The sequence below is a fragment of the Haemaphysalis longicornis genome, unplaced genomic scaffold (genome assembly GCF_048455015.1).
Source record: "Haemaphysalis longicornis isolate Haplotype H1 unplaced genomic scaffold, Haemaphysalis longicornis Haplotype H1 scaffold_6, whole genome shotgun sequence".
Classification (NCBI taxonomy): Eukaryota; Metazoa; Arthropoda; class Arachnida; order Ixodida; family Ixodidae; genus Haemaphysalis; species Haemaphysalis longicornis.
The window spans coordinates 96,405,151-96,429,270 of NW_027526407.1; the positions used below are offsets into that span (position 1 = coordinate 96,405,151).

At 44.7% G+C, this 24,120-nt stretch overlaps 1 protein-coding gene across 1 annotated transcript; it reads left to right on the forward strand.

Moving 5' to 3' along the window:
• Positions 1-3,210: 3,210 nt before the first annotated feature.
• Positions 3,211-19,751, forward strand: LOC144141784 (lactosylceramide 4-alpha-galactosyltransferase-like). Its single transcript, XM_077673280.1, has 5 exons — positions 3,211-3,305; positions 5,839-5,923; positions 10,881-11,076; positions 13,825-14,169; positions 18,092-19,751. The coding sequence occupies exons 2-5, from the start codon at positions 5,863-5,865 to the stop codon at positions 18,438-18,440; spliced, it is 951 nt and encodes a 316-aa protein (XP_077529406.1). The 5' UTR covers positions 3,211-3,305; positions 5,839-5,862; the 3' UTR covers positions 18,441-19,751.
• The last annotated feature ends 4,369 nt before the right edge of the window (positions 19,752-24,120 follow it).

Below are 24,120 nucleotides of genomic sequence, written 5' to 3' on the forward strand. Positions count from 1 at the left end.
CCAAATTGTTGCAGTTATTGTAGGTTGCTCTTACCATGGTGTCTGCCTGTTTTATTTGTGTTACTGGTAAAATTTTGAGCAGGTCTCTACATAAACTGTTTTTGGATCTGACTGAGTCTTCTGTTTGTGTTACTTTTTCAGAAGGAACGTTCCCCTCGCACACTGCCTGCAGTTCTCCAATGATGCTGTTGGCGTAGAGGCATATGGGCAGCTTTGTTTCCTTGCTGCCTTACTGCTTACAGGGCTGTGGTGCTTTTTTGCGTATTGTTTGGATATGTAATGTGAAATACCGCAGGATGACACATATTTTTTCAGATTGTTTAGCATGCTTCAGGACTTGCAAGTACCGAGATATATGGGGGGACCTTACATATAATCACATTTTGTAGGATCAGTTTTGCGGCTGCTTTTTATGGCTACTAAATGATTGAACATAATATCAAAAATCACAATACTAGTGATAGTTAGGATTTGTTTTAAATAAAACGTTATATGCCTTTGTGTGCAACTACAATTTTTTTTAGTTTGTATGTGGTCATTAGCCAAAAATAAATTTGTGTTGAGAATGTCACAGCCATTTTTCATTCTTGCATGATAATTTCTACCTTGCATAAGCTATAAGAGTACAGGGGTAGCAATCAAGCATGTTTTTATTTTTTTCTTTAAAACCGCATCTATACTGTCGGTCACGCGCAGGTTGATTGTGGCTGACTCTTTTTTTTGTATAAATATAAACAAAAATGTGCCGGTGTAGTTCTGTATGTCTGCGTAGTACGTTTATTTTCACAGTTGTGGGAAATTCACATAGTTGCGTGCAATTTGCATAGTTGTGTGAAATTTACACGCATTTATGTGTCTCGTGCATTTTGCACATTTTGCCTTGTAGACGGGGCACTCCCCCCGTCAAGCCGAGCCACGGCATTTTATTGTGCCCCCAGCATTGAGAACTGTTGTATTGTTGATGTTTGAAATAATATTTCATTTAACTGAAAAAAAACGAAGAGAAGCCAAGTAGTTCATTCCAAGCTTTCAGAAAACGACCATTGTACTTCGAAATACCATCCGAAATGTTAACCTTTAATTGAAACTCGTTAATGGGAATTAACATGCTGCTTTCTTTCAGTAAAGGCTCCAAAACGTTTTGTGAGCGCGAAAAGAAAAATACTCTGCAAGACTCAATACCTAATTGGGGGCAAAAACCTCCCTTTGGGTTTGTAAACGCCTCCCAAGAAAGCATTAAAATACTCTCATAAGCTCCCTGAACCTCGGCAAAGCGCCATTAAAAGAATAAAATGCTTCCCCAAGGGAGCAAAAATCGACTCCTAGTTAATCACCTGAAAATTCCATTAAAATCACTGAAAAACGCCCTAAAGGAAGTAAAAATACTCCATTTTCACGTCCTTAAATTTCCCCAAGCATTTCTTAAACACTACCTAAACACCACCTTCCTATCTCCTAAAAACACCCTTTTTGTAGATGGTAAAGGAAACCTCCCCAGCCCATGTTCTAAAAAAAACTTCCAGATGGAGGATCCCTAGAGGACAGGCGATTTAGAACCTCTAGGGAGTATATGGGAGGATATAATTTTTAGAGAAATTCGGCGACGATTGTATTATTGTGGGCTGTCTCTCGCTCACCGCAAAATCAATTGCTTACTGCAACGAAGCACGTGTTGCCCGCAAATGCATCGGCGGACGGATGGGATGTACTGCGTTCTCGTTTTCTGTAGTTTGTGTTTTGAGTTTTTGGTGCAATATCGGTAATGCTAAAAAAAGTACACAAAAGCTCCGGTGTTATTGAACAAAACGCAATGCTATTTGATATAGTGTTTTCACGTGTGCTATGTATTTTTTTTGTTTAGGGTTCGAATGTACTTCTCGCCACCATTCGCCATTGTTGCCGGCGCTTGTATTTTTCATATCACGCGCACTGTGTGAAAGCATTAGGCTCATATATTATAAACAAAAGCAATCTTTTGGGCGAACTTCAAAATTATAACTATAGCAAATACAGACGCGTAAGCGAAAGAAAGCTGTCACGCAGACAGCTTGCCTAACGAAGTACCACACATGACCTGTGCGTAATTCATCCTACAAGAAATTAGGGCACTTGCAATTGTTAGGGCGTAATTATTAAAAGAGTACTTCAATGCTCACTTTTACATGCCATTTTTTAGTTATAGTTTTTCTTTTGCGATATGTGGCATCTTCCTAACCATCCCCAGACGAATTATCGCAACCAGGTAATGTTTCGGCGCGATGCCGCTTACAGCAAAGCTGGGGGGCTTACTTGACGGGTTACCTTGCACCCGTATGATAGCAAAAACTGTTGGGTACGAAAGACGCCGCAAAATTTTGCACAGAGCCCTTTCTTCGCTAATGCTGCAGCGTTTACCAACTGATGAAACGCGGGAACAAACGGGTAATTTGTTTAAATATTTTTTGCAAGATGTAAATAAACAACTGCCCTATTTTCGGAAACAGCCCATTCGCGCATGCAGACATTTTTTACATCAGGTCAACAAATTATGCACCGCTTCGCAGCAATTTCTAGTTCCAGTCTCTTATCAATCATGTGAGCAGCTTTTGATACAAGTCGCTAAAGTACAATTGAGCTTCTCTAAGTCTTTAGGTTTGTTTCGTATTTTGAAAACGTTGGCTAGGATTTGAAAAGACGTTCCTTCGTTTTCAACCAAAAAAAGCATGATCATAACAGATCTCTAGAAGTTATTCGTCCGCAGTCTAACGTTTAAAGTTAACATTCGTAAAATTTCTACCATGGAACCACAAAATCTTCTTAGGACAAGTTTTGTACCTCTCAGACTTTAACCAATGACGAAATAAGTCAGTGCAACGTTTTTTTTTCTTTGTATAGAAAAGTCAGTAAATTAAATTTCAACCGATTTTTATTATGAGCAGTATAGAAGCCGCGTGGTTTTCAAGAAAAAGCTGCATTCTGTGCGTTTGGAAGCAGTATGTTGAAGCAATGGGAGCTTTGAATGCACTACGAAATGCTCCACCATAAAAGGCCTTTTTTTCTGTGTTGTAGGGGGAAATACCTATGCTCGCAATAAATATTATGTGGTGTTAGTGGACTGAAAAAACAGGACAATAATTCACATCTAGAGTTCAACCTCGGTATGCGACGCATGACGGGACGTTATCTGCCGTGCCAACAATAGCTGAATGCCCTACGTAGGCTGCGACCTCGTCTGAAGGCAACAGCGTAGGCGGAAATTTAAACATTTTTGTCATACTTAAAATGGGGCCCTGAACGAAGCGCCGTAGTTGTTGAATAAGAACTGGGTGAGTTTACCGCATTTTGCAATACTCGGCGCGTGCGCGACGTCGCCGATCTTGGATGTTCTTTATACCCTCTCCCACGTGTATTTTTTCCTTCTTATTGCTGAGAAATAATGCACTCTGTATTAGCATGAATGGCCGAGCAAAAGTAAATTATACCTTTGAAAATACTCAGGCTGCCTCCCCGTGATCGCTAGACACCTAAAATTCCTTTTTGATGTGGGGTCAATTAATCACGATACTGATTTCGCAACTTTAATAAACTCCCTAATTGAGTCCTAAAATATTATAAAAATTACTTATACGGTTGAGGGCCTTTAAAGCTGGTACAAGGTTTGCTTGTTACTTAACATTCTTTTCGTGCCTCTTTTAAGAACACGATTTCAGGATAGCATGATTTTGGTTACAAACACTGTGAGGCACAAAGGGTGTCGAGCTCCCTCTGAAGTATTATAGACGCACATGGTCTTTTTGAGCTGCTTTCTCAACTTCAACGTGAAGACAATTGTATAATTTGTCGGCCATTCCTTGCGGTAACACGTCTCCTCACATATTCTACAATTTTATGGAAACTTCGAATATTGGTCCCTTCTTATACATATCTATGTTCCCCTACTACAAATTTGCGTTCATTACCCTTCCGAAAATTTCATTGACGTATTTATTGTTTATAATTACTGAATGCCTGCAGGACTTTTCGCAGAAAAGTATTACGAACTAAATAATGTCCGAATAAATGCATAGAAGTTAATTCCCGCCGTTAAAATGTTGTTCCTTTGTTAGGCATGCTGCCAAGGGAGTGGGGTATGGTCAAGGCGAGAGAACCAAAGATACAATTAGTTTGAACGAGGGAATACTGTAGAAAAATCACCTAAAACATCGCAAGATCAAATTATTACTGCGGTAGCGGAGCCAAATTTACTTACGATATCGCAAACGATTCAGGTTTAATGGCAAATACCCTTTCAATTCGATCTCTCAAGACAAATAAACCCTGCATGGGGGCACATAATCTAATAGTTATCGCCGTTGACACACACTTCTACACAAGCAGCATAGGAGACCAAGCAACGCTCTTGAACAATCATTGTGTTCTTGTAACGTCCAGGAGTGTGTTTTTGCAAGACCACACAAGAACACGTGTGGTCTTGCCTGCGTGATCTTTCAACTTGCAGCATTCTGAAAAATCATGGATAATATCGTAAACATGCAACGCACTTGCTCGATACCGATAATCAATGATCGACCAAGAACCAAAGCAACTAAAAAAGGTTGTTAAGCAGCTCTCAACCATTATATCCAAATTTATCATTTCTTCCGTTATTCGTAACTTCCTCGGCTAAATAACAAGAACTGTCAACGTTGCCTCAGGCGTATTCTCAGTGCTACATTTGTTAGCACTCTTCGCCTCCTACCACCCTTCGTATCATCCGGAGGCATTTTGAAACCGTTCTTATCTTCTGCAGGCAGATACCTTTCTGTATCCCTGCCGTAAGTTTTGTTCTTTGTTACGAGGCCTCAGAGTAACCGGAGGAAGGGTCAGAGTATCGGTCTAATAGCAAAGGATAAGTATTGACCTGTAGCCATAAATGCGAACAGCAGAGACAATGACGAAACGTACGAACAGTGTTGCTTGTGTTAATGTATATCCTTTTATCGTCGTTCTGTTGTTTGTACTACATTGCGTCGTGCTTTTCCCATAGGTTGGTAATTTATTTCTTGTCACATTATCTATGTCATTGCACGTGCTTTCTTATACAGTATACAGCTTCTCTCTGTGAAACGTGGCAAGTTTTAGGTTGAAAAAATTCACCATCTTTACGCTTGAACCACAGTAAACACATTCGCAAATACAGGAGGTTGTGAAACAGAAAAGAACTCCAGCGCAGCCACTGGCAGATGAGTAAACATCGTTGTGGTTTTGTGTAGCAAAATCCCAGTCACATAACGATGTTTAACAGCGCATTATAGTATATCCAGAAACTGAGCGATACCGCGCTCAGAACAAGGTCGGAGCATCTGCACATGAACACAACCGGTTATAGCCGGTGTAAGCGTGTAGATGTACGCCGACGGTGTGCTGTGCGCGATACCGGAAGCAGGGTTTGTATTCACTAAGTTTGTTGTGTGTCTATCATACCTTTTTTAAACAGTTTCACACTTTTGAAAACCCTGCTAACCTATACGGATACATTTTGCAATTATGTCTCCACGCAGTATTCGGTTTTACTTTAAGTGGTTCATTCCTTAAGAAAGCGCTCTCAGAACTCCTGGTGAATTTCTTACTGCTAAATATTAAGGAAACGATGGCCAACGGAATATTTGAAATGTTTGCGTTACTGCTTAGCAACCTAAAACATATGTGCGGATGAATCCCTTTGGTTCCTGCAATATAGATAATGTTTTAATTCTACCGCAATCAAGTTTGCGGCCTATTTATCTGGAATGTCCCATTTGTGTCGCTGTTCAACATTTTGACAGTGCAAGTGTTCACAAACGCTAACTTTTAATTTTTTTTCTTTGGTTTATTCTCCAGATGGTCAAAGCATCAATCAAATAAATGGCCTTGCGAAGGTTTTCAGCGCCAAAACTCCTTGTGATTTTAACCATCGTCAAATGGGGTGAGAGCCTTCTTTTCCTTTTTACAAACATTGATGTGGTCGCACTACTCTTTTTTTGAGGGCGAAAGCACTCATTAATACGTTGGTCGTAAACTAGACGTCTGGGGAGCACAAAATATGGTCAACGACACGTAAATGATGCCCGACTGCCTGACGGCTTGGTGTTGCTATCTTCTTATGAGGACTCATAAGCGATGTTTTGCCTGTGTCTGTGACAGTTTAAAACCTCGCTGTTGCCTCCTTAAAGGGTTCTTCGAGAGACGTTTTAGCCGCTATCTCTCTCTCGTACAAGAACGCGCACATTATTGGAGGTCACTCCTTTAGACGTGCACAGGAGGAGAAGTGGCGTGAAAGCGCGAGCGCGGTTCCCGTTCTCAGCGACATTGAAGAGCTTGTGCACGACGCTGTATGAAACGCCCAGGATTCAGTCAGCCACGTGCAGCAAGGTCACATGAGCATGCAATTACAGCCTCCTCATTAGGCTGGTAGCAAAGTGTGCCCCCAGAATGCCATATGCGGAGTAAAAATGCGATATGCTGAGTAGCAGAAAAAATATGGCTGTGGCTTAACTCAGTTATGCCTCGGTGTGCGTAGCGAGAGGTACGGTTAATGTTATTGCTTAGCTTGGTTCTCTGTGTGGTTACGTTTCTCGAGGCGTACGGCTCGTTCTTCCTCCGTCTCCTCGTCTGGGCCACTAAAGGCTCCCTGGCTCAAAGGGAACAGGCACTCCAAGAAGCCACGAACTGGGTATAAAAGCTGGCAATAGATAACGGCCTAGAGTGCGCACCAGAAAAATGTGAAGTTATCAGAGTTCACGACGCCAGATATAGGAGCCCAGGGGAGATAAAAATCAATCTTGGGGACCACGAAGTAGCAGAGACAGATAAATTAGGAATCCTTGGCATGATTGTTCAAAGCAATGGCAGAGCAAACTTTACAACTGCAAAAATTAAAAATCAACGCTGCAAATTGCCAAGATAGTTATGAGGATAACCAAAAAGACAGCAGTGATTAAGGAAGAAGAAACCTTGCGTATCATGCAGGCCTTAGTAGTAAGCAGAGTTGCTTACAGTTTGCCTTTTCATTCTCTAAACAGGCAGGAAAAGGAACAGGCCAACATTATATTCCGTACTGCATACAAAGCGGCTCTCGGTCTTCCCAACTACACGGCAAATGAAAAACTCATGAATCTCGGCGTGTCTAACACTTTTGAAGAAATTTGTGAAGCTACCCTTGTTTCACAAAAGGAAACCCTGCAAAAGACAAGAACTGGCAGGGCCATTCTGCAAAGAGTAGGCTCCAGGTTAGATGTACAATCAATTATCGACAAAGAAGACCTAAGCAACGCCGCCAGAGAGAAATTGAAAGCGCTCCCCATTCCAAGAAACATGGACCCCCACTTACATGAAGGCAGAAGGAAAGCCAGGGTCAATTTCCTACGCAGAAAGTTGAAAAAAAACCCAAACGTTCGATATACAGACGCTGGCTTTTACGACAAGACCAATGCTTCCCTAGTCATCGTCGACCAAGAAGGAGTAATCAGGGACTGCCTCACATTAACGAACACCAGCACAGAGGAGGCCGAAACTGGCGCCCTTCTATTGGCCGTAAGGTATGGAGAATTCCAAGAAAAAAGCCTCCAAATAATTACGGACTCTAAGAAAGCCGTACAAAACATTATAAATGGCCGAATCCAGAAAAGGCTCACAAAAATTTTACCTGTAAATATCACACAGTTCCAAAATATCATTTGGACACCGGGACATGAGGAGCTTGAGGGTAATGAGAGACCGGACCAAGCTGCGCGAGAACTTACTAACCGCTCAGCCAGTAGTCTTAGCTTACTCACCCCTCTCCCCAATGCCTTCGGTGAGCGACTCAACATTCAAAGAAAAGTCAGAGCTCTCTTTCCTCCACCAGATAAAAGCTTAACAGCTGCAGAGCATCAGTCTCTTAGACAAATACAGACGAACACCTATCCCAAAATCCTCAGGCTATCGAAGATGTTCCCAGAGAAATTCACAAACGCATGTAATAAGTGTGGTGAAATATCCACCCTATTCCATGCATCCTGGGGTTGTCGTACTATATGGCCCTCAGTAAACACCAACACTAGGTTATATGAGCTATGGGAGGCATCTCTGGCCAGCTCTGACCCTGGGGTTCAGAAGAACCTGATCTTTAGGGCCAAGACTGGGGCAGAGGAAACAAGGGCCCTGGAAGGAGGGAACCTACCCTAATTCAATCAAGACCTTTCAGTTCAAATAAACGTTTCATCTCCCTCTCTCTCTCTCTCTCTCTCTCTCGGCTCGCTGCCTCTTCTTGGTTTCGTTCCGACGACTATGCTTGACGATGAATCCCACCGAGCCGTCAATGGTATTTACGCAATTATTCTCATTTTTTTGTTTTTTATTCTATTTGTTTTCTTTTTATTTTTAGTTTTTATTTTTTCTCTGTGTATTTTGATATCTTTTACTTTTCGTTTTATTTTTCGTTTTTTTTATTTTTGTTTTCTTCCCTAGCCGCCGTATGTTCCCTAGGAACCGCTTCCAGCTGGCGAACCGCTCAGATCGAGGTGCGGCCACCGGCCACAGCAAAACGCGGGAATACAGCCATTTTAGCTATTGCTACAAAAGACTGACCAAAAAAATAAAGATATAAAAAGTTGAGCCATTTGTACTTGTGGCATCGAAAACATTGTGCACATAATTTACAATACAACTTTTGTCTCAACTTTATCCGGAATAAACACCTACGTGGAGACGTGCAATCTCGTTACGGTTCCTGGCAGAAGGCAGCCTTACCACACAAACAAGCAGAACGGGCCAATCAAGGGTAAACGATGTGCTACAGCACTATGCTTACCTACAGTGCTTTAGACGGTGGGCATTGCTGTCAACATCATCATCAAGCTGGCATGGTGTTGATGAGTTACGCTTCTTCTGTAGGCCTAATTCCTGAAGCGTTAGAAGCTGTAAAGCTATGCTCAGCTTGTCTTACTGTGCTGGTGTCGTGTACCATCTCATTTTCACTTTACCCCCGACGACACACTCTCACCATTGTCAGAAATACAATGTAATATTTTTTATATCTTCACTGCACTTCCATCAACTCAACCATGCCCACTAATGTTAGAGGCTTATTTCATCGAGGTGATTCCACTGAGCGCTCTGCGACACAGGTTTGAACGCTGGAAAGTTGAAGTACTATTTTTTCCTAACATGATGCATATGTGCAGCCGTACGTGTCGCAGTTGCCAAGAGTTGAGCATGCCAGTATCATGCTAGTTGGTTTTTTTTGTTCCTTGAGGAACACTCAGGAAAACGTTTGGCATAAAAATTATTTGAAAACACCCTTTGTCTGCGGAGCTCCTCTTGCTGACTTTTTTTAACGAAACCAATTTGGTATTTTAGGGGCGTGAGGGCTTCCAAAAATACTAGTACACATTTCCGGTCGGGTTTTGAGACTGGCGCGTCAACTACATTAGGCGCCGTCCGCTTCAAATTACCTCAACGAGAGGAAGCTACACCCGCTATGGATCGGTAATAAACGACAAATGTACATTTGGCATCGCTCCGTAGTGATCTCCCATTTGCCATGCCGACCTTGAAACCTTTGGTACTGCTCGTCTTTAATTGCCGCATTTCAGCAGGAGATGTAGCGTTGCGTGGTTTTTAGGCTTCTGTTCCGGAACAACGATTTCTCATTCAGATCTGTTACACGATTCAAAATTAAGCGCGCCGTACTCCTGTCTGGTAATTTTCATCCCAAAAAAAAACAGATCGCAATTACAAAAGTCCACCAGGAAATGTTAATTTTCAAAAAAGGAGGCAGAGAATCGGTTCCGTAATTTCTACCTAACCTAGAAATTAAAATTACACATGTAAACGGGGCAGAAGAGGCTTGCCTACATTATTGCGCAGTGCAATTAGGTACCGGCGATTGGAAATCGTCTGAGTTACTTCAGCCTCCAACTACCCCTTATATCCGCAGTGGAAACAGTAGTTGGCTGGAAGCTCAATTATAATCACCTAATGAGTTCCTTGGTGAAACGGTGTAATTCCACTACGTCATCTCGGGACGAAATTTATATATTTTGATAAAGTATGATTGTTTGCAGTAACAATAACCCTCAACTTCCACGTCGGGTGCAGGGGCATTTCATTGACAAACTCAATAACCAAGATACTTATTCAACATTTTTTTCTGATGTGAAGTGTCTTAACGCATATTCGCGAAGGTGTTCGTGTCGTGCTATGGTACGCCCTACATGCCAGCTACCAACGACCTAGAAATACCATTTACGTGTATATAGCTAGAAGACGCCCGGCTATAACTCGCAGATTGAGAGACCGTGTGCTGCCATTGATGGAGTTAAAATAAAGCACCGATTGTGTCACAGAGCTAGGCGCCACAGCCATGTCAACATGCGTATTGTGAGAGTGGATGGGTGGAGGCCTGGGCGGTAGCAGGCCAGCTTGTGGAAACATTTTCTTAACACACCCACGGTACACCCTACAACGCTGGCTCTATGCATCTTCATCCATGGGAAAACACTTATTTTAAGAGAAAAGCTAGATTTTTCCTGATGTTAAGGCCGCTGCTAGGAAGGACCCGCACAACATTAACACAAACCCTCCGCGTTTCTGGAATTTTTACTCAAGGTCTTATTAGGATAGGTGGGAAGGTCGTCGCCGAGTACTATGAATCGTTAAGTGGCACAAATATCTATGCGGTATACTCGTGACTATCAAATTGAAATTTGTTGAATTGACTTTCGTTTGGGGCGTAAAACTGAGTAGCAAATTCCAAGGAAACTAGATATGCCATTTGGGAATTACTCAATTTTTGTTCGGTGTAATTTGTAATAAATTGAGCATACGTACTGCAAATTCTTTTTTTGTTTTTTGTACATTTTGTGATAATCATTGTGAAGTAATTGCGCGTGTACTGTCAGTTTCCGTTCCAGGATCAAGAAACCTCGCAGACAAATACGAGGAACCGTTTCACGTGCTTGGAAAGAATATCTTCCTCCTTGAAACTTCGGCTCGGACAAACATCGACAGCAGAGTGGCTTGTGCTATTGAATCGGCCGCCCGGCAGAATCCTGAGTGGACGGTGTTTTACTTGTCACTTGAAGACACATCGAGCAGGTTCGGTGGCGAAAATTCCACAAATATTGTTGGGCTTCAGGTTTTTTTGAAAAAAAAATGCCTTGCATTTTCTCATAGTACATTTTTATTTAAATTTAGAAAGCCGCGAGTTGGATTTTTTGCAACGATTTATAAAAAAACGGCGAAACGTAGAGGCTGGTCTAATAAGAATAAGAAATTCAGAATGAAAGCTATACCGGTGCACAAAAATCTGGATTTTTTAAATTTGACATCATTTGACGGAAGGAAGAGAGGAAAAAAAAACTTTTTATAAGCACCCTTTGTCCAGTGTGCAGTTTATGGAAGCCAGGGCCAAGGCCTCCTCCGCACTGGACGTCAGAAGCAGCTGCGTTTGCGGCGTTGTTGTCGGCTAGCCTTGTTTCAGAGAAAAACAGAGTTGGTGTTTGGAGGCGGGTCAACGTTGCGTGCCGGTCACACACTCATAATGTGTGAAAGATTTCATCGTAATTTCTGCAGAGAGAGCAGGTGGGGTTCCCGATAAATTTTGCAACCGATGTGGTATCCATTTGGTGGGTCATGTGTAACTATGGGTTTGTCAGAAAAGCACTGACTACCGATTACAGGTTCCAGGAAAATATTGCCTTAGTTAGGCTACATTTATAAAATTTCTGCTGAAAACCCGTTTTTCGTAAGGTAATTCAAACTTTGAAGCAATACCTGGCAATGTACTCTTTTAGGGATAGATTCTTTGGATTATTTATGCCGACATGCAGTGGTGTCTCCACATTTTTATGTAACTCTTTTTCGCGTCATTCATTGATGTAATTCTTAAGCAGCAGGAAACAAATACAGAATAAATTACACAGTGCTTGGTTTTGACTTTGATTTTTTCACTGTTTTTGTTCATAAATAGCGGATATAATTCAATATGGGTAAGGCTTTGGAGAGGTAGGTTATTTTCATTTTTTCTTGGGAGGATTATTCCTCGCTTGCACCTGGTGCATTTCGTGCAAATAGTCATAATTAAGTGCCCCCTATTTCGAGGTATTACGTTTCTTTCCGTGTTGTACTAATATCTTCTGAATCAAATGCTTTTCATCGTCTATAGATGATTTTCAGAGGGGCCTATTTTGCTCACAGGATTTTCACATGGCTGAAGACAGGAATTGCGTCAATTTTTGATTGCCGTTACTAAATGCAGGTTGTGCATTCTGTCATTCAAAATCTATGCTGTCGCCTCTGAAGAAAAGTAAGGTCTTTCTAAGAGCGTGCGTACAATAGAGGGTGGGTCGATGTATCTGTAATTCTTAAGCTCTTTTAACTTACCCGTCTTGGGAATCACAAGAATTTCAGAATAACTGGCATACCTTCGTTGCACTCTATTGGTTAGGGGTCCTCTAAAGCCCTTCAGCACTCAGAAAAAATTAAAGATTTGAAGCGATAATCACACACCCGTCATGCTCCATCTCCGGCCACTTTTTCTCTTCATAATTTAGGGCGCGTTACTCACATCATTTTAGTTACTATTTGGACCTCTTCAGCAAATGCCATAGCTTGTTTGTAGCAAGTCTGTCCCTCACAGTGAGAGTGTACTTAAATAAGTGCTAATTTTTTTTCCCCTAAGGACGCGTTAACTTCGCCTTCATTTCGACACTTCTAAACATCGACGAGAAAGCAGCCTGATCACGCCTTCATTAAAATTTTGTTCTAAATCGCAAATGGCTACGTCTGCCTGCCACAGTATAGGCTGTTGCAAAATCGCTCCCCTGTTTTTAATTGTTTTTTATTGCAGCCGCGGAGCACAGAAACAAAGCTTATAAAGAATTCCCAATAAACTCTATACATTTGTCGTTTACTCAACCTATGTGATACATAGCTAATATTTCCCAAAATATAACGAATAGCAAACATCAGTTTTTTAGGTAAAAATTAGCCAGTCCACATTTTTATATACTCCGTACGACCGGATATTATGTATTTCGCAAAGCAATTTCAAGAAAACATTGAGAAAAGTGAGGACTTATCAAGCGTATGTGCAATGAAAGTTACGGGTGCAGCATACCACTAAACTTGCCCGACGTACACAACTTTGGAAACAACGTTGAAGGGTATATGGTCTCAAAATGCATTCCTTAAAATGAACTAAGATAATGAATGTCCGCACTAAAATTCTGAATACCATGTCACGCCGCGAAGGCCAACGGAGGCTGTAAACTATAGCAACAATTAGGACACCATAAATTAGAAATGGGAAAAGACTTGATTATGCAATGGCCGAACAGGAGTCCGTTGACAGGGGAATACTTAAACAGCGCAGAACGCTCATAATAGTGGTGACGGGGACAACGGAGAATACATTGAAATTTCGACATGGAATGATAACACTTTCAAATATATTAAATATTATATTACCAAAAATATTAAGATTAGAGTTACAAGAAACAGATATAGAGGAAGAATAGTAGTAATAATTAGCATTTACTGACATAAAGTCGGGATAAGGGGTTTTCAGCGTAATAGAACTAATTTCAGAAGAAATTAATATTTTTGAAGTGCATGGGCGTACAAATATGCTTTTAATATAAAATTTTAAAGCAGCATGAGTTTTGCGCAATTGGAAATAGCATGCAAAGGTCCTCTAAGAAGACATTGTGAAAACATAGCATTTTATGGTAAAGCTTTCCTCACGACTAAGCCATTGAAAACAAAAACGGCTGGTCAAAAAGTAAACAAGTTAAAAGGAAATAGCACAGTAATCAGCGCATCCAAATCCCGGCACAATTACAGATATATGGACGAGCTTACTTCAACCCTTCCTAACATTCAACACCAGAGATCAAGCCTCATGGAGATTTTCAATGGCACCGTCATGTTCAACTGGTACCTCTCTGGCATCTGGACTACCAGCCCGTACAAAGTGATGCACCTAAGCGACGCTTTGAGATTAGCCTTGTTGTGGAAGTACGGAGGTGCCTATGTAGACCTTGATGTTGTCGTCCTGGGAAGTTTCGACGATGTCCGCAACAGCGTCTGCCGCGAACTGTTTCCGGATGTCGGCAACGCCGTCATGACATTCGACAAAGGCCACCCATTTTTGCTACACTGCATGCAGGAGTTTGCGGCCAGCTACCGGTGAGTAAAAACCTCATAAAGCGATTTGCTTATAAAAGTGAATGATTATTTTTTCTGTCTGTCTGTCCGTCTGTCTGCAGTGTCTGTCGGTTGGTCGCTCTTTCGGTCGGTCGGTCGGTCGGTCGGTCGGTCGGTTGGTCGGTTGGTCGGTCGGTCGGTCGGTCGGTCGGTCGGTCGGTCGGTCGGCCGGTCTGTTTGCCTGCCTGTCAACCTGCGTCTGATTAATGTCTGTCAGCTGTGTCAGCTATATCATTCAGAGAGGCGCTGGTGCTGTCTGATCATTAGAATGTGGCTGACTCTCTCGGAATTTCTTGGTCACGGGTTACCACAACGAATAAGCAATTAGTAGCCCACCCGGCGCATCATCCGTTTAGCAGCGGTCAGTTGTCATGCGAAGAAATGCAAGGCAGAAGTCGAGACAACGGGGGAAAAAATTACTGCGGCTCAGCACGGCTAACCTTGGATAGGCAAAACAAATTGCTTGGCTTAGTTTGTTTTAGTATTGGTTTCTCTTGGTTAACCCTTGCATCACCGACCACGGCTCAAAGCCTTTCGGTACAGTGCAACGCTCAGAGAAAGAGACCCGCCTCGCTTTCATTCGCGGCAAACGCGATGTTCTTCGCCGGGCGTAAGATGAGTCACGTAGCCCGAGACGAAACAGCGGCGCATGCGTGGGAGGCGCTGGTATTGGTCGGCTGCCGATCAGCTGAGTACCCGCAACCGCGAGCCGCTCAGCTGATCAGTTGAGCAGAATGACGGAAAACGAGGCCTTTTTCTCAGCGCCGAAAGCGGACCCGGTGAATCACGCGATGCGCTTCAAGGGGTGTGCCGCAGGGGTGGTGTCTGAGCTCAAAAGGTGAATTTCGCGGCGAAACCGCTGGATGAAAGTAGCAAATATTTGCTTTAAAACACGACGAAAGCAGACGACGATGAAAGCGGAGAAGCAAAGCACGTGCCCCACGGGTCAATGGCCCGGGTACAGTGCCGGGCGCTCGAGACCACGGCACGAGCCAGGGTTGCCAGATCCTCGAAGGAACAAGGAGCCAGAAAATTGACCAAAGTAGCCAGAAAAGGAGCCAACTGGCCACGGTCGATTTATTTCGGAGCCAGAAAAGTAGCCAAGTGTAATTTAACCTTGTTTGCGCATCGCCATAGAAAACAAAAACAATGAAACACATCAGCTTGACTTTTGTCACATCACACAAACACTAAAAAAACAATCTCCACATTTTTGAAATCACATTAGACTAGAAAGTCGACTAGACCAAAAAGCTTAGGCGTACATACTCTTGTTGAATTTCTCCAGCTTTTCGCGCGGCAGCGAAAATGTAGAGCTTCTGACTCCTTTCAGCCGCAGTCTAAACTTGATTCTGAGGATCGCGAGGAGTAGGTCGTGGGACATTCTATTTTGCGCAAGTCACTTTTTGTGAGATTGACGGCTGAAACAATTTTACCCACCTCCCCTCGCGGGAACCCCCGTGTAGATGCGACGCATAGGGGTTCCGTTGTTGTTTCCGTTAGGTTGATTTTCCCATCGCGTGAAACGTGTCGTGAACCCCCTGCCGCGGCTATGACGCAACGTGGCGCGGCTATGACGCTACACAATCCAACACAATCCACTTTAATCCAATCCAATCCAAATCCAATCCAAGCCAAGCCAAGCCAAGCCAAGCCAAGCCAATTCAATCCAATTCAATCCAATGCCCCTCGCGAGAGAGTGTTCGCTATCGGAGAGGAGAGGGGGTGAGCGGCGGAGAGCGCAGCTCGCGCGGCGAGGACAATGGGGGAGGGGTGTGGACGGACAACAACAACGCCGTATGGAGGGACAAGGCGAGTGAATGAGATGCAGTCGCATCTAATACCCTTTCTGCTTCTGCGTTCGATATAGGCAGAACAAGGAGCTTCATTGCGCTGTCTGCAATGTCTGCTGCGTAAACATCCTCCGTGCAGTGGCATTCTTGCCCCTGGCGCAGCTGTGTACGCCAGTGTATAACTTCCAGCTGCACGTGCACGGCGCAACCGGAAACACAAAACGAGGTCAGAAAAACTGCACAAGCAGTGTTACAATGTTGCGGAACCTTGGTGCCATGCCGCCGTGTTGTGTTTCTGGTGCAGGCATATATGCTTTCGGAGTAAAGAGAGCACAGTTATCACTACTCCTGTGAAGCGGTTGCTTGGAAAATAAATAGACGCCACTTATTTTGTTAATGTTATCACGTATTTTAGCGTATACGGCAGCTGTTGACACTAGCGCCAAAACAATAGCCAAAAACTAGTCGCCGCGTCCTGCTAAACTAGCCAGTTTGGCGTAAACTAGCCTTCTCTGGCAACCCTGGCACGAGCTGCGCCGGCCACCGGTGAATCGGAAGCTATGCTACCAGTGACAGCGGCCGGCGGGAGAAGCCATCCCGTGAAGTAAAAGAGGGAATCGGAGGGTGGAGTGTGATTGGGATGCACGGCGGTTGGGTGACCGGACCGCTGCTGTGTCCCAAAAGGTTATCCACAACTGCAACATCCAGGATGCCTGCTATGCAAGCGAGTCGGGTGGTGGCAGGACGTCAGTAGGAGGCAGCGAAGCCCCAAGAGAGCTTCGTTCGCTACTCTGCAACGGGAGCTCAATGCGCGCTCTACCACCGCGGCTATGACACTTTACCTGAACGTTTCAATGATGCTTCCCACTTGTTCCCGCACTGTGTCCTCTCCCTTTATCCAAGGACTTACTTTTAAATGCAGAGCATTTCTTTAACTCACGCGTAGCGTCCGCCGTCCGTCCGCAACAGCTCAGCGCGCAGGTGCGCCCTCTCCCCCACTCCTCCTCTCCCGCATCACGCTACCCTCCTCGCTCTCAACAACAGGTCCGCCCCCCTCCCCCTACACTATATAAAAAAATAATACTTACCGGCGCCTGGTTTCGATCCCACGACCCTGCGGGCGGAACGCAAGGTACATGGTGCTCTTCCCACTGCGCCACAAAAAGCCGACACAGATTCAAAGGCTACGAACGCGCCTTATATCCTTGACTCATTCAAACTACGTCAAGAAGCTGCTGATACAATGCATTCACTACCTGTGGGCGGAACGCGAGGTACATGGTGCTCTTCCCCCTGCGCCACAAAGCCGACAAAGAATGGGAGGCTACGAACGCGCCTTATATCCTTGACTCATTCAAACTACGTCAAGAAGCTGCTGATACAACGCATTCACTAGGGAGTTTTAGTATAGCGGAAAGCACCACTTTAGCGCGCCCATAGCGTTAGCGGGCACGCTAACCGTAGCATAACGAGGCGCTATCCGTTCGCGATTGCGGCCCGCAAAACGTTAACGCTACAGCTAAAACGCTATACTAAAACTCTCTACTACCACCAACTCCCCAAACACTAAACGTTAACGCATTACACCCACCCCTTATGCGACGCATTTACTCGAGTCCCCCTCGCGGGGAGATTGGCCCAATTTTTTTTCCTCTTTGTTTGAACTCGTTACCGTTTTCTATACCGCATTCTCGCTAGTTTTTCTATTTTTCTATAGCTTTGTATTGCCATTTATGGTTCTTTAGTTTGTCTCTGTTCATTGTGTACATTTTTTGGGGGTTTCGGGTTACATAAACATAGTCTCTTTCCCAAAGGTTTTTGTTACATTTGTTATTCTCCCCGAACCTGACACAGTAACATCGGATCCACGGGTGGGCCCGCGAACAATCATTCATTACTCACAAATTACTGGGGAATCGCGACCGACACACTAGTGTCCTACCCTTAGGCCACCGCTGGTAGCATGTCTTACGGAAAGCTTACCAGTCGCAGAGCGAGGAGAGACAGATGCACATAGTTAAGGGAAGGGGTAATGTTTTTGTTACGTCGTGTTTGTGAAACAGGTAAAAGTTCTGAATGTTTAAACTTGGCCCCTGTTTTCTCATTGCCAGGTCAATGGACTACCCATATAATGGTCCAAGGCTCCTGGATAGAGTACTCTGTGAACTCTGCACGGAGGAAGTGTTTTACAACGAAGAGAACTTTGAGTGCGCGGGAGTCCATGTGCTAGAATCAAAGGCCTTCTTTCCTGTATCATATCCGGAATGGCACAGACCCTTCTACGCAGAGGACGCTGACGAAGTTCTGAATGATTGCAAAAACAGCACCGTCATTCACCTCTGGAATTCACTTAGCCACGCCGCAATGATTGAGCCGGGCTCGGCATACGACACGTGGCGACGTGTTCTCTGCCCAACAACGTCCGACGCAGCGCCTTACATAGGTGCCGACATTGTCTAAAGCCAACGATGCTCCCGTAAGACCATCGTTTTGCAACAGTTTAAGCTTGGACGCCTAACAAACCACTGTGGTAGTCTCCCGAGTGCTCGTATTTGTCCCTGTACTCTATCACTTTCCATGGTTTCACGGTGACCGAGGTTCCAGTATGATATAGGGCTACCTGAGCCTAAGTGCGTTCTTGCGAAATTCTCACCATGATTGAACGTAGCATAGCAGGCTCATTCGTCGGCATCCGATGTTAAAGCGTAGCAGTTGAAGAAACATATCACGGCCCCTTTGGTATTATCGATAATTGTATTGATGCTGAAAAGCTGCACTGTCGACGGAACACTTATAAGTGCTGACAACTTGGAACCTCTACACATCTAACGCAATATTGCACGTTGTAGGAACCAAATTTACGCATACTGAAGCACCCGTCCACTCATAAGCCCATACTTCAGCTCGCTTTTTCCAAATAATAGGACAAGGGTATGGTACATTATTACATTGGGAATGTTTCCTGCGAGGGACTAGAAATACTATTATGCAATAGAAAGCCGGGATATTGCCCCGACTGAATCTTAGGAGTATTTAGTTCCAGTGTAAAACCAAGATGGTGCACTATAGCGTTTGACTCCCCATTCAAAGTGCCTCTTTTAGTGCTTCAACGATTGAATGTACGTGCATATGCGAGGCATTGGTGTGCTTGACCTTTCCGAACACTAAAATCTTGTGGATTTAGCCCTCTGTTCCCCCGGTGGGCACTCGAAAGTTCTTTTTATTATTATTTTGCGTGCCGCCCTGCATATTAGAGGTGATGAGGTGACGGTACCGTGTGCTTGTGGTGGCGTTGTAGATAGTTAGCGGATCTTGCTAAATTTTCAAAGGTTTTGCAGAAAAGGCGGTCGCCTAAAGTTACATCCCCATGATATAGGCACCGACGGCTGACCCGCACAGCGGGAAACAAACAAGACCGTAATCTTACCCTTAAAAATCGTGCTGGAAATTTTTCGTAAGTCATAATAAAGTTTGCTTAGGGGTGCTCAATATCCTTTTTTATTTCTATCCGCACTGCCACCTCTGGCGTCGGTATATCAGGCCGAAGGAAGCCTTAAAGAGCCGCTGAGATGGGGTTTTTGCGGGGGTCGATGGTATCGGAGAGCAGCGGCTATTTCTTGAAGTATTCGTGACGCACTCGTCCGACCTTGATTTAAGCATTTTTTTACGAGCGTAAAAACACCGGAAAGCTACAAAAAAACATCTTCCGTGTCCGTTTCCGTTTATGCCGTGCCAGATATTTGTATTATACCGAAGTTTAAAGCAATTACACACCCGACTCGACTCTCACATTTTCTCGGCGGAAATGGTAGAAGGATACAGTGAGCGCAGGAGCAGTGTTGTACGGAACGGTGTTACAAGGAACGGCGTTCCTGGAACTAGTTCCTTTTTGGAGGAATGGAGGAACGCCACCGTTCCATTAAGGGTCGGTGGAACTGTAACGGTAACCCGTTACGTTTTTGAAGGAACGGCAGGAACGGCGTTCCTGCTGTTACATCGCTAGGATTTGGCTGTTTTTGATGCCAAGGCTCGAGTACAAAAATCCACAAAGTGCTACTGCGTTTCTCTTCCTATACACCATTTTCCATAAGCAGCCGGGAAAGGGGGAAAATACCCTCAAACCAGTTCTCTCGGCGGCCGACCAGTGTTGCCTGTGCGCGCTGGGCTGCTAACATCGCTCGGCGCGGTATGCTCCGCTGCGTATACAGGGGGTATTTCGCACCGCGTGCTTAGTTTTTGCGGAACTTTCAACTGTTTTAGCCAATGCTGCGATGCCGTTGAAGGCGCAAACGTCACTTGGTCAGCACTGCGCGGTGGTGGGTTATTGAACAACCAGAGAAAGCGAGAAACAGTCGCTGACAGCACGCATGTGCACGACACTGCATGGAGAAAATGCAGTGCGGTTGCGGCGTGTTTTTGCTGCATCGCTTCCCAACACACACCGAGTTGAGATATTGGCGGATGCTGCTGATAAATCGCAACGACTTTGTATCAACGACCAACTCCAGGGTTTGTTGGGTGCACTTGGACGGCAAGCAGACGGAGCAAAATCCATTTATCATACGCAAAGCTGCGACAGGGAACGGAACCCCCTGAAATGTTAGAAGCAACTTTATCCTTTACCATACATCATTGATTGATTAGTTGATTGATTAATTGATTCATTATGGTGTTTAACGCCCCGACGCTTCATGGGCGATGAGGCGCGCCGTAGTGGAGGGCTCCGGGTTAATTTTGACCACCTGGGGATTTTTCACGAGCGCCCATACTATACAACATTACAATAACTTCGGGTTCCTTGTAGTCAATTTAAAATACCATATATTGTTTGGTCATTACAGCCGATTGGCATTAAACAATACCCTTTTCATCTAATCTAACCTTTAAAATCACGACGTTTTGTTTACTTTTTTTCAGGCCAACGCATTACACTGCCAAACGATATGAAAGGATAACTTTCTCCATCGCACACTGCTGGTCGATAGCAGGATAAGCAGGCAGCCCAATGCGGAAACGAAGCTCGAGATACGCGTGAACGTTGCATTTGGAAAATAGCTCAACCTGTTCACAACGCGGTCAAAGGAAAAGCTTCTAATCCTTTTCCGTTGTCACGGAATCTAATTACAATTACAAAACAGTTACTGCTGGTCGCGTAAAGCATTTGTGGTGCAAGCAGCGGTTTCACAAAGGTGGGCTCCGAGCGACAGGCCACATGCGCTGCGCAGAGTTAGGTCAATCATAATCACGATCATGATCAACCACAATTAACTCGCTCGAACGTCGACCCTTCTGCTCAACCTTCGAATAGTAATTTGACTGGTTGTATGGTCGTGTTATTTTTCCGTCCAGGTAATTTCGTTTCGTCAGTAACCGTCATAAGTCTAGTTAAGAAAGATTATATTACATTGCAATGTCAACAGTGTAGCAATCGCCTCGTCGAAGGTCCATCGCGAGCACGGATCACCGTGACTCACGTATGCTGTGCGCGCTTCGCATTCGACGCCCGCGCTTCCGTAAACATGACTAATCGGTGAACATAACGAGCACGGTGGCATTGAAAACACGTATTTACTCCCCGATATCGATTTCAGTGTCAGTTGGTGCCATACCGGTACGTTTGCATCGCGGAACTGCGGAGCACCACCGGCACCACCACCACACTGCTACTGCTGCTCGCAACAGCCGGGATCGGCATTTTCCGCTCTGGCAGCAAATGAAGACCTATAATCCGTCGGCAGATGATGAAAACAAAACAGAACTCACACACACAAGCATTGCAACCGCTAACTTAACGCCAAACCACTACGGTTCACTTGGTAATGCACGGGTACCGAGCAGACGCACGGAAAGAACGAAGCACTTAACAACCCAGCGCGGAAGTTTCGGCGGTCGCTTCATAGACGGCGCTAGCGTCCGGTCAGAAAAAGCAAATGGCGGCGCCCACCTCTAGCAAGGAAAATGGTGTATAAGATGGTCAATTTGCCCGCCCTTCAGCCGTACGTGCTTCCTCGAAGGTCAAAGGCAGAAGAATAACCACGCAGCAGGCCGCAGCTTGTGTTTGCTTTCATGCTGGTCGCTTCGCGGCGTTCGACGGGTGAATAGCGTAGCCGCGATAATGCTTTTCACCCTTCATCGTTTGTCTGGGGAGGCCATAATGCGCGTCTGGCCGATAGAATTGTTCCCTGGCGGGGAAAGAATAGAGAGTTTTAGCAGTCCGTCCGTTCTGTCGTATGCGTTGTTACTTGGTTGACCGGGACCCGGCTGGGCACTTGGGCATTCGTCGCGGTAGGGAGATTAGTTTCGCGGGCCTGCCTTCGCCATGTCCGTGCCTCCGCACCCTTCCTACTCGCCCTTCCACGCGCTCAGGAGCAGACCGGAGCCGGACAACCCGGTCTAGCACGTTTCAGTGTGGACATTTCGGTCCAGCACGTTTCAGTTTGGACATTTCTGTGCACCGACATTTTGGTGCACGACGTCTTGGCCCAGACATTTTGAGTGAGGGGATGTCGCAGGCATTCTTTGAATATTTTAGCTTTAATATTGTAATTTCGTGACTTGATATGATTTTACGTTCGAGACTTGTACTTGCGCCGCCATTCGTGGAAACGAACGCTAAACCCTGGCGGAGCATTGCCACGTGAAACCCAATTTCTGTAGCAGATGGTAAAAATTAACGTTGTTAATTTGGATCCATTCAACCATTTTTCTGTAATTTTAACATTCATGTGAACAACCATAATACTTTAAGTGTTACCAAAACGCTTTCCTTTCACTTCACCCAACGGTTCAAGACGCTGCTGCTTTTAGTCTATTCCTCCCCCCCCCCCCCCCCAGGAAAACTTCCGCAAAAAAACAACAGAAAACGAGGTCGATTAGGCGCGTGTGCATTTCGTTTCAATTAATCTCTCAGTCAATATCGCCTTCGTTGCATTCGGTGTCAGTTCTGCTTAAAACTAACAAACCAACCATCGCACTTACGGTGGCTTTACTTAGGGGAGGGGAAAGCTGAGCCCCGCCGGCAATCATCCCCCTAAGTAGAGAGAGAGGGGTGTCACTTGTGCTTCACCATTGCATCGACTGGACTTAGAAAACTTGAAGGCGACTGTTGCCGCTCTCGTCACACTAGCCTATTCATTTTTTTTTTGCTCCTTATAATGGGAGGAAGCGATGTATACCTGTGGTGTCCATGATATGCGCGACCTGATGAGTTAATTCACAAGGGGGCGATTGAAGGTGCAGAAAGAGCGATTCCTGGAGTTTGGGCGCCATCGGTATGACCGGAACGCGCCGAAGGGCGTAGCCAGCAAACGATAGTGGCCATTGTGTTCTCAGCGGCTTTTGGGGTGGCTTTTTGTGTCACATTATAGAGGTTTTGTGCGCCCATAGGGAATGTAAAGCTTTTTCTCTGTTTTAAACGCGAAGTGTGCTATGTAAGTCACGTATCACCCAATTCCTGCAAAAGCCTCCACTAAGAGGCTAGCAGTATGTTCTAAATAAAAAAATAAAAAATCACTGCGGTGACGCTTCGGAGACCATGAACTCCACCACGCCAGTAGGAAAACCAAAAACAGCCAACGCCTCGCGATGTAACGTTTGCAGAAGGAACGCCGTTCCTGCCGTTCCTCCAAAAACCTAACGAGTTACCGTTACAGTTCCACCGATCCTTAATGGAACGGTAGCGTTCCTCCGTTCCTTCAGAAAGGAACTAGTTTTAGGAACGCCGTTCCTTGGAACGCCGTTCCATACAACACTATGTTTGCCGCTGGGAAGGATTGCACTCGGCGGTTTCTGCATTCAGGCTTACCGGCTGCCAAGTATCGACATCTGGCGAATTCATTTCAAAACAAATGACACAAAAGTTTGTTGCCCAGAGTTGATCGCTTACGCTTGAAATAGGTTGAATCTTGGAGGTTTTAAATTAAACTCTCACAATACACTAATTTTCTTTTAAAAGAGTCCTATACTTCTGCTGTAGAGCTTTTAAAAAAAAAACATGAAGTCGACGCCGCCATCTAGTGGGAACAATTGGCACCAAGTATTGCGTTAACCAGAATTCACGCCTTCTCTGAATATTTCAACATAAAATGGGTAAGATATATTGTAATAATTTCGCCGCGACCTATATTACCTTGCCCAACAC

Coding starts and splice junctions, on each gene's coding strand:
- LOC144141784 (XM_077673280.1), top strand. CDS start 5,863: ATGGCCTTGCGAAGGTTTTCAGCGCCAAAACTCCTTGTGATTTTAACC. Junction 5,924..10,880: donor TTTAACCATCGTCAAATGGG/GTGAGAGCCTTC, acceptor GTGTACTGTCAG/TTTCCGTTCCAGGATCAAGA. Junction 11,077..13,824: donor CTTGAAGACACATCGAGCAG/GTTCGGTGGCGA, acceptor GCACAATTACAG/ATATATGGACGAGCTTACTT.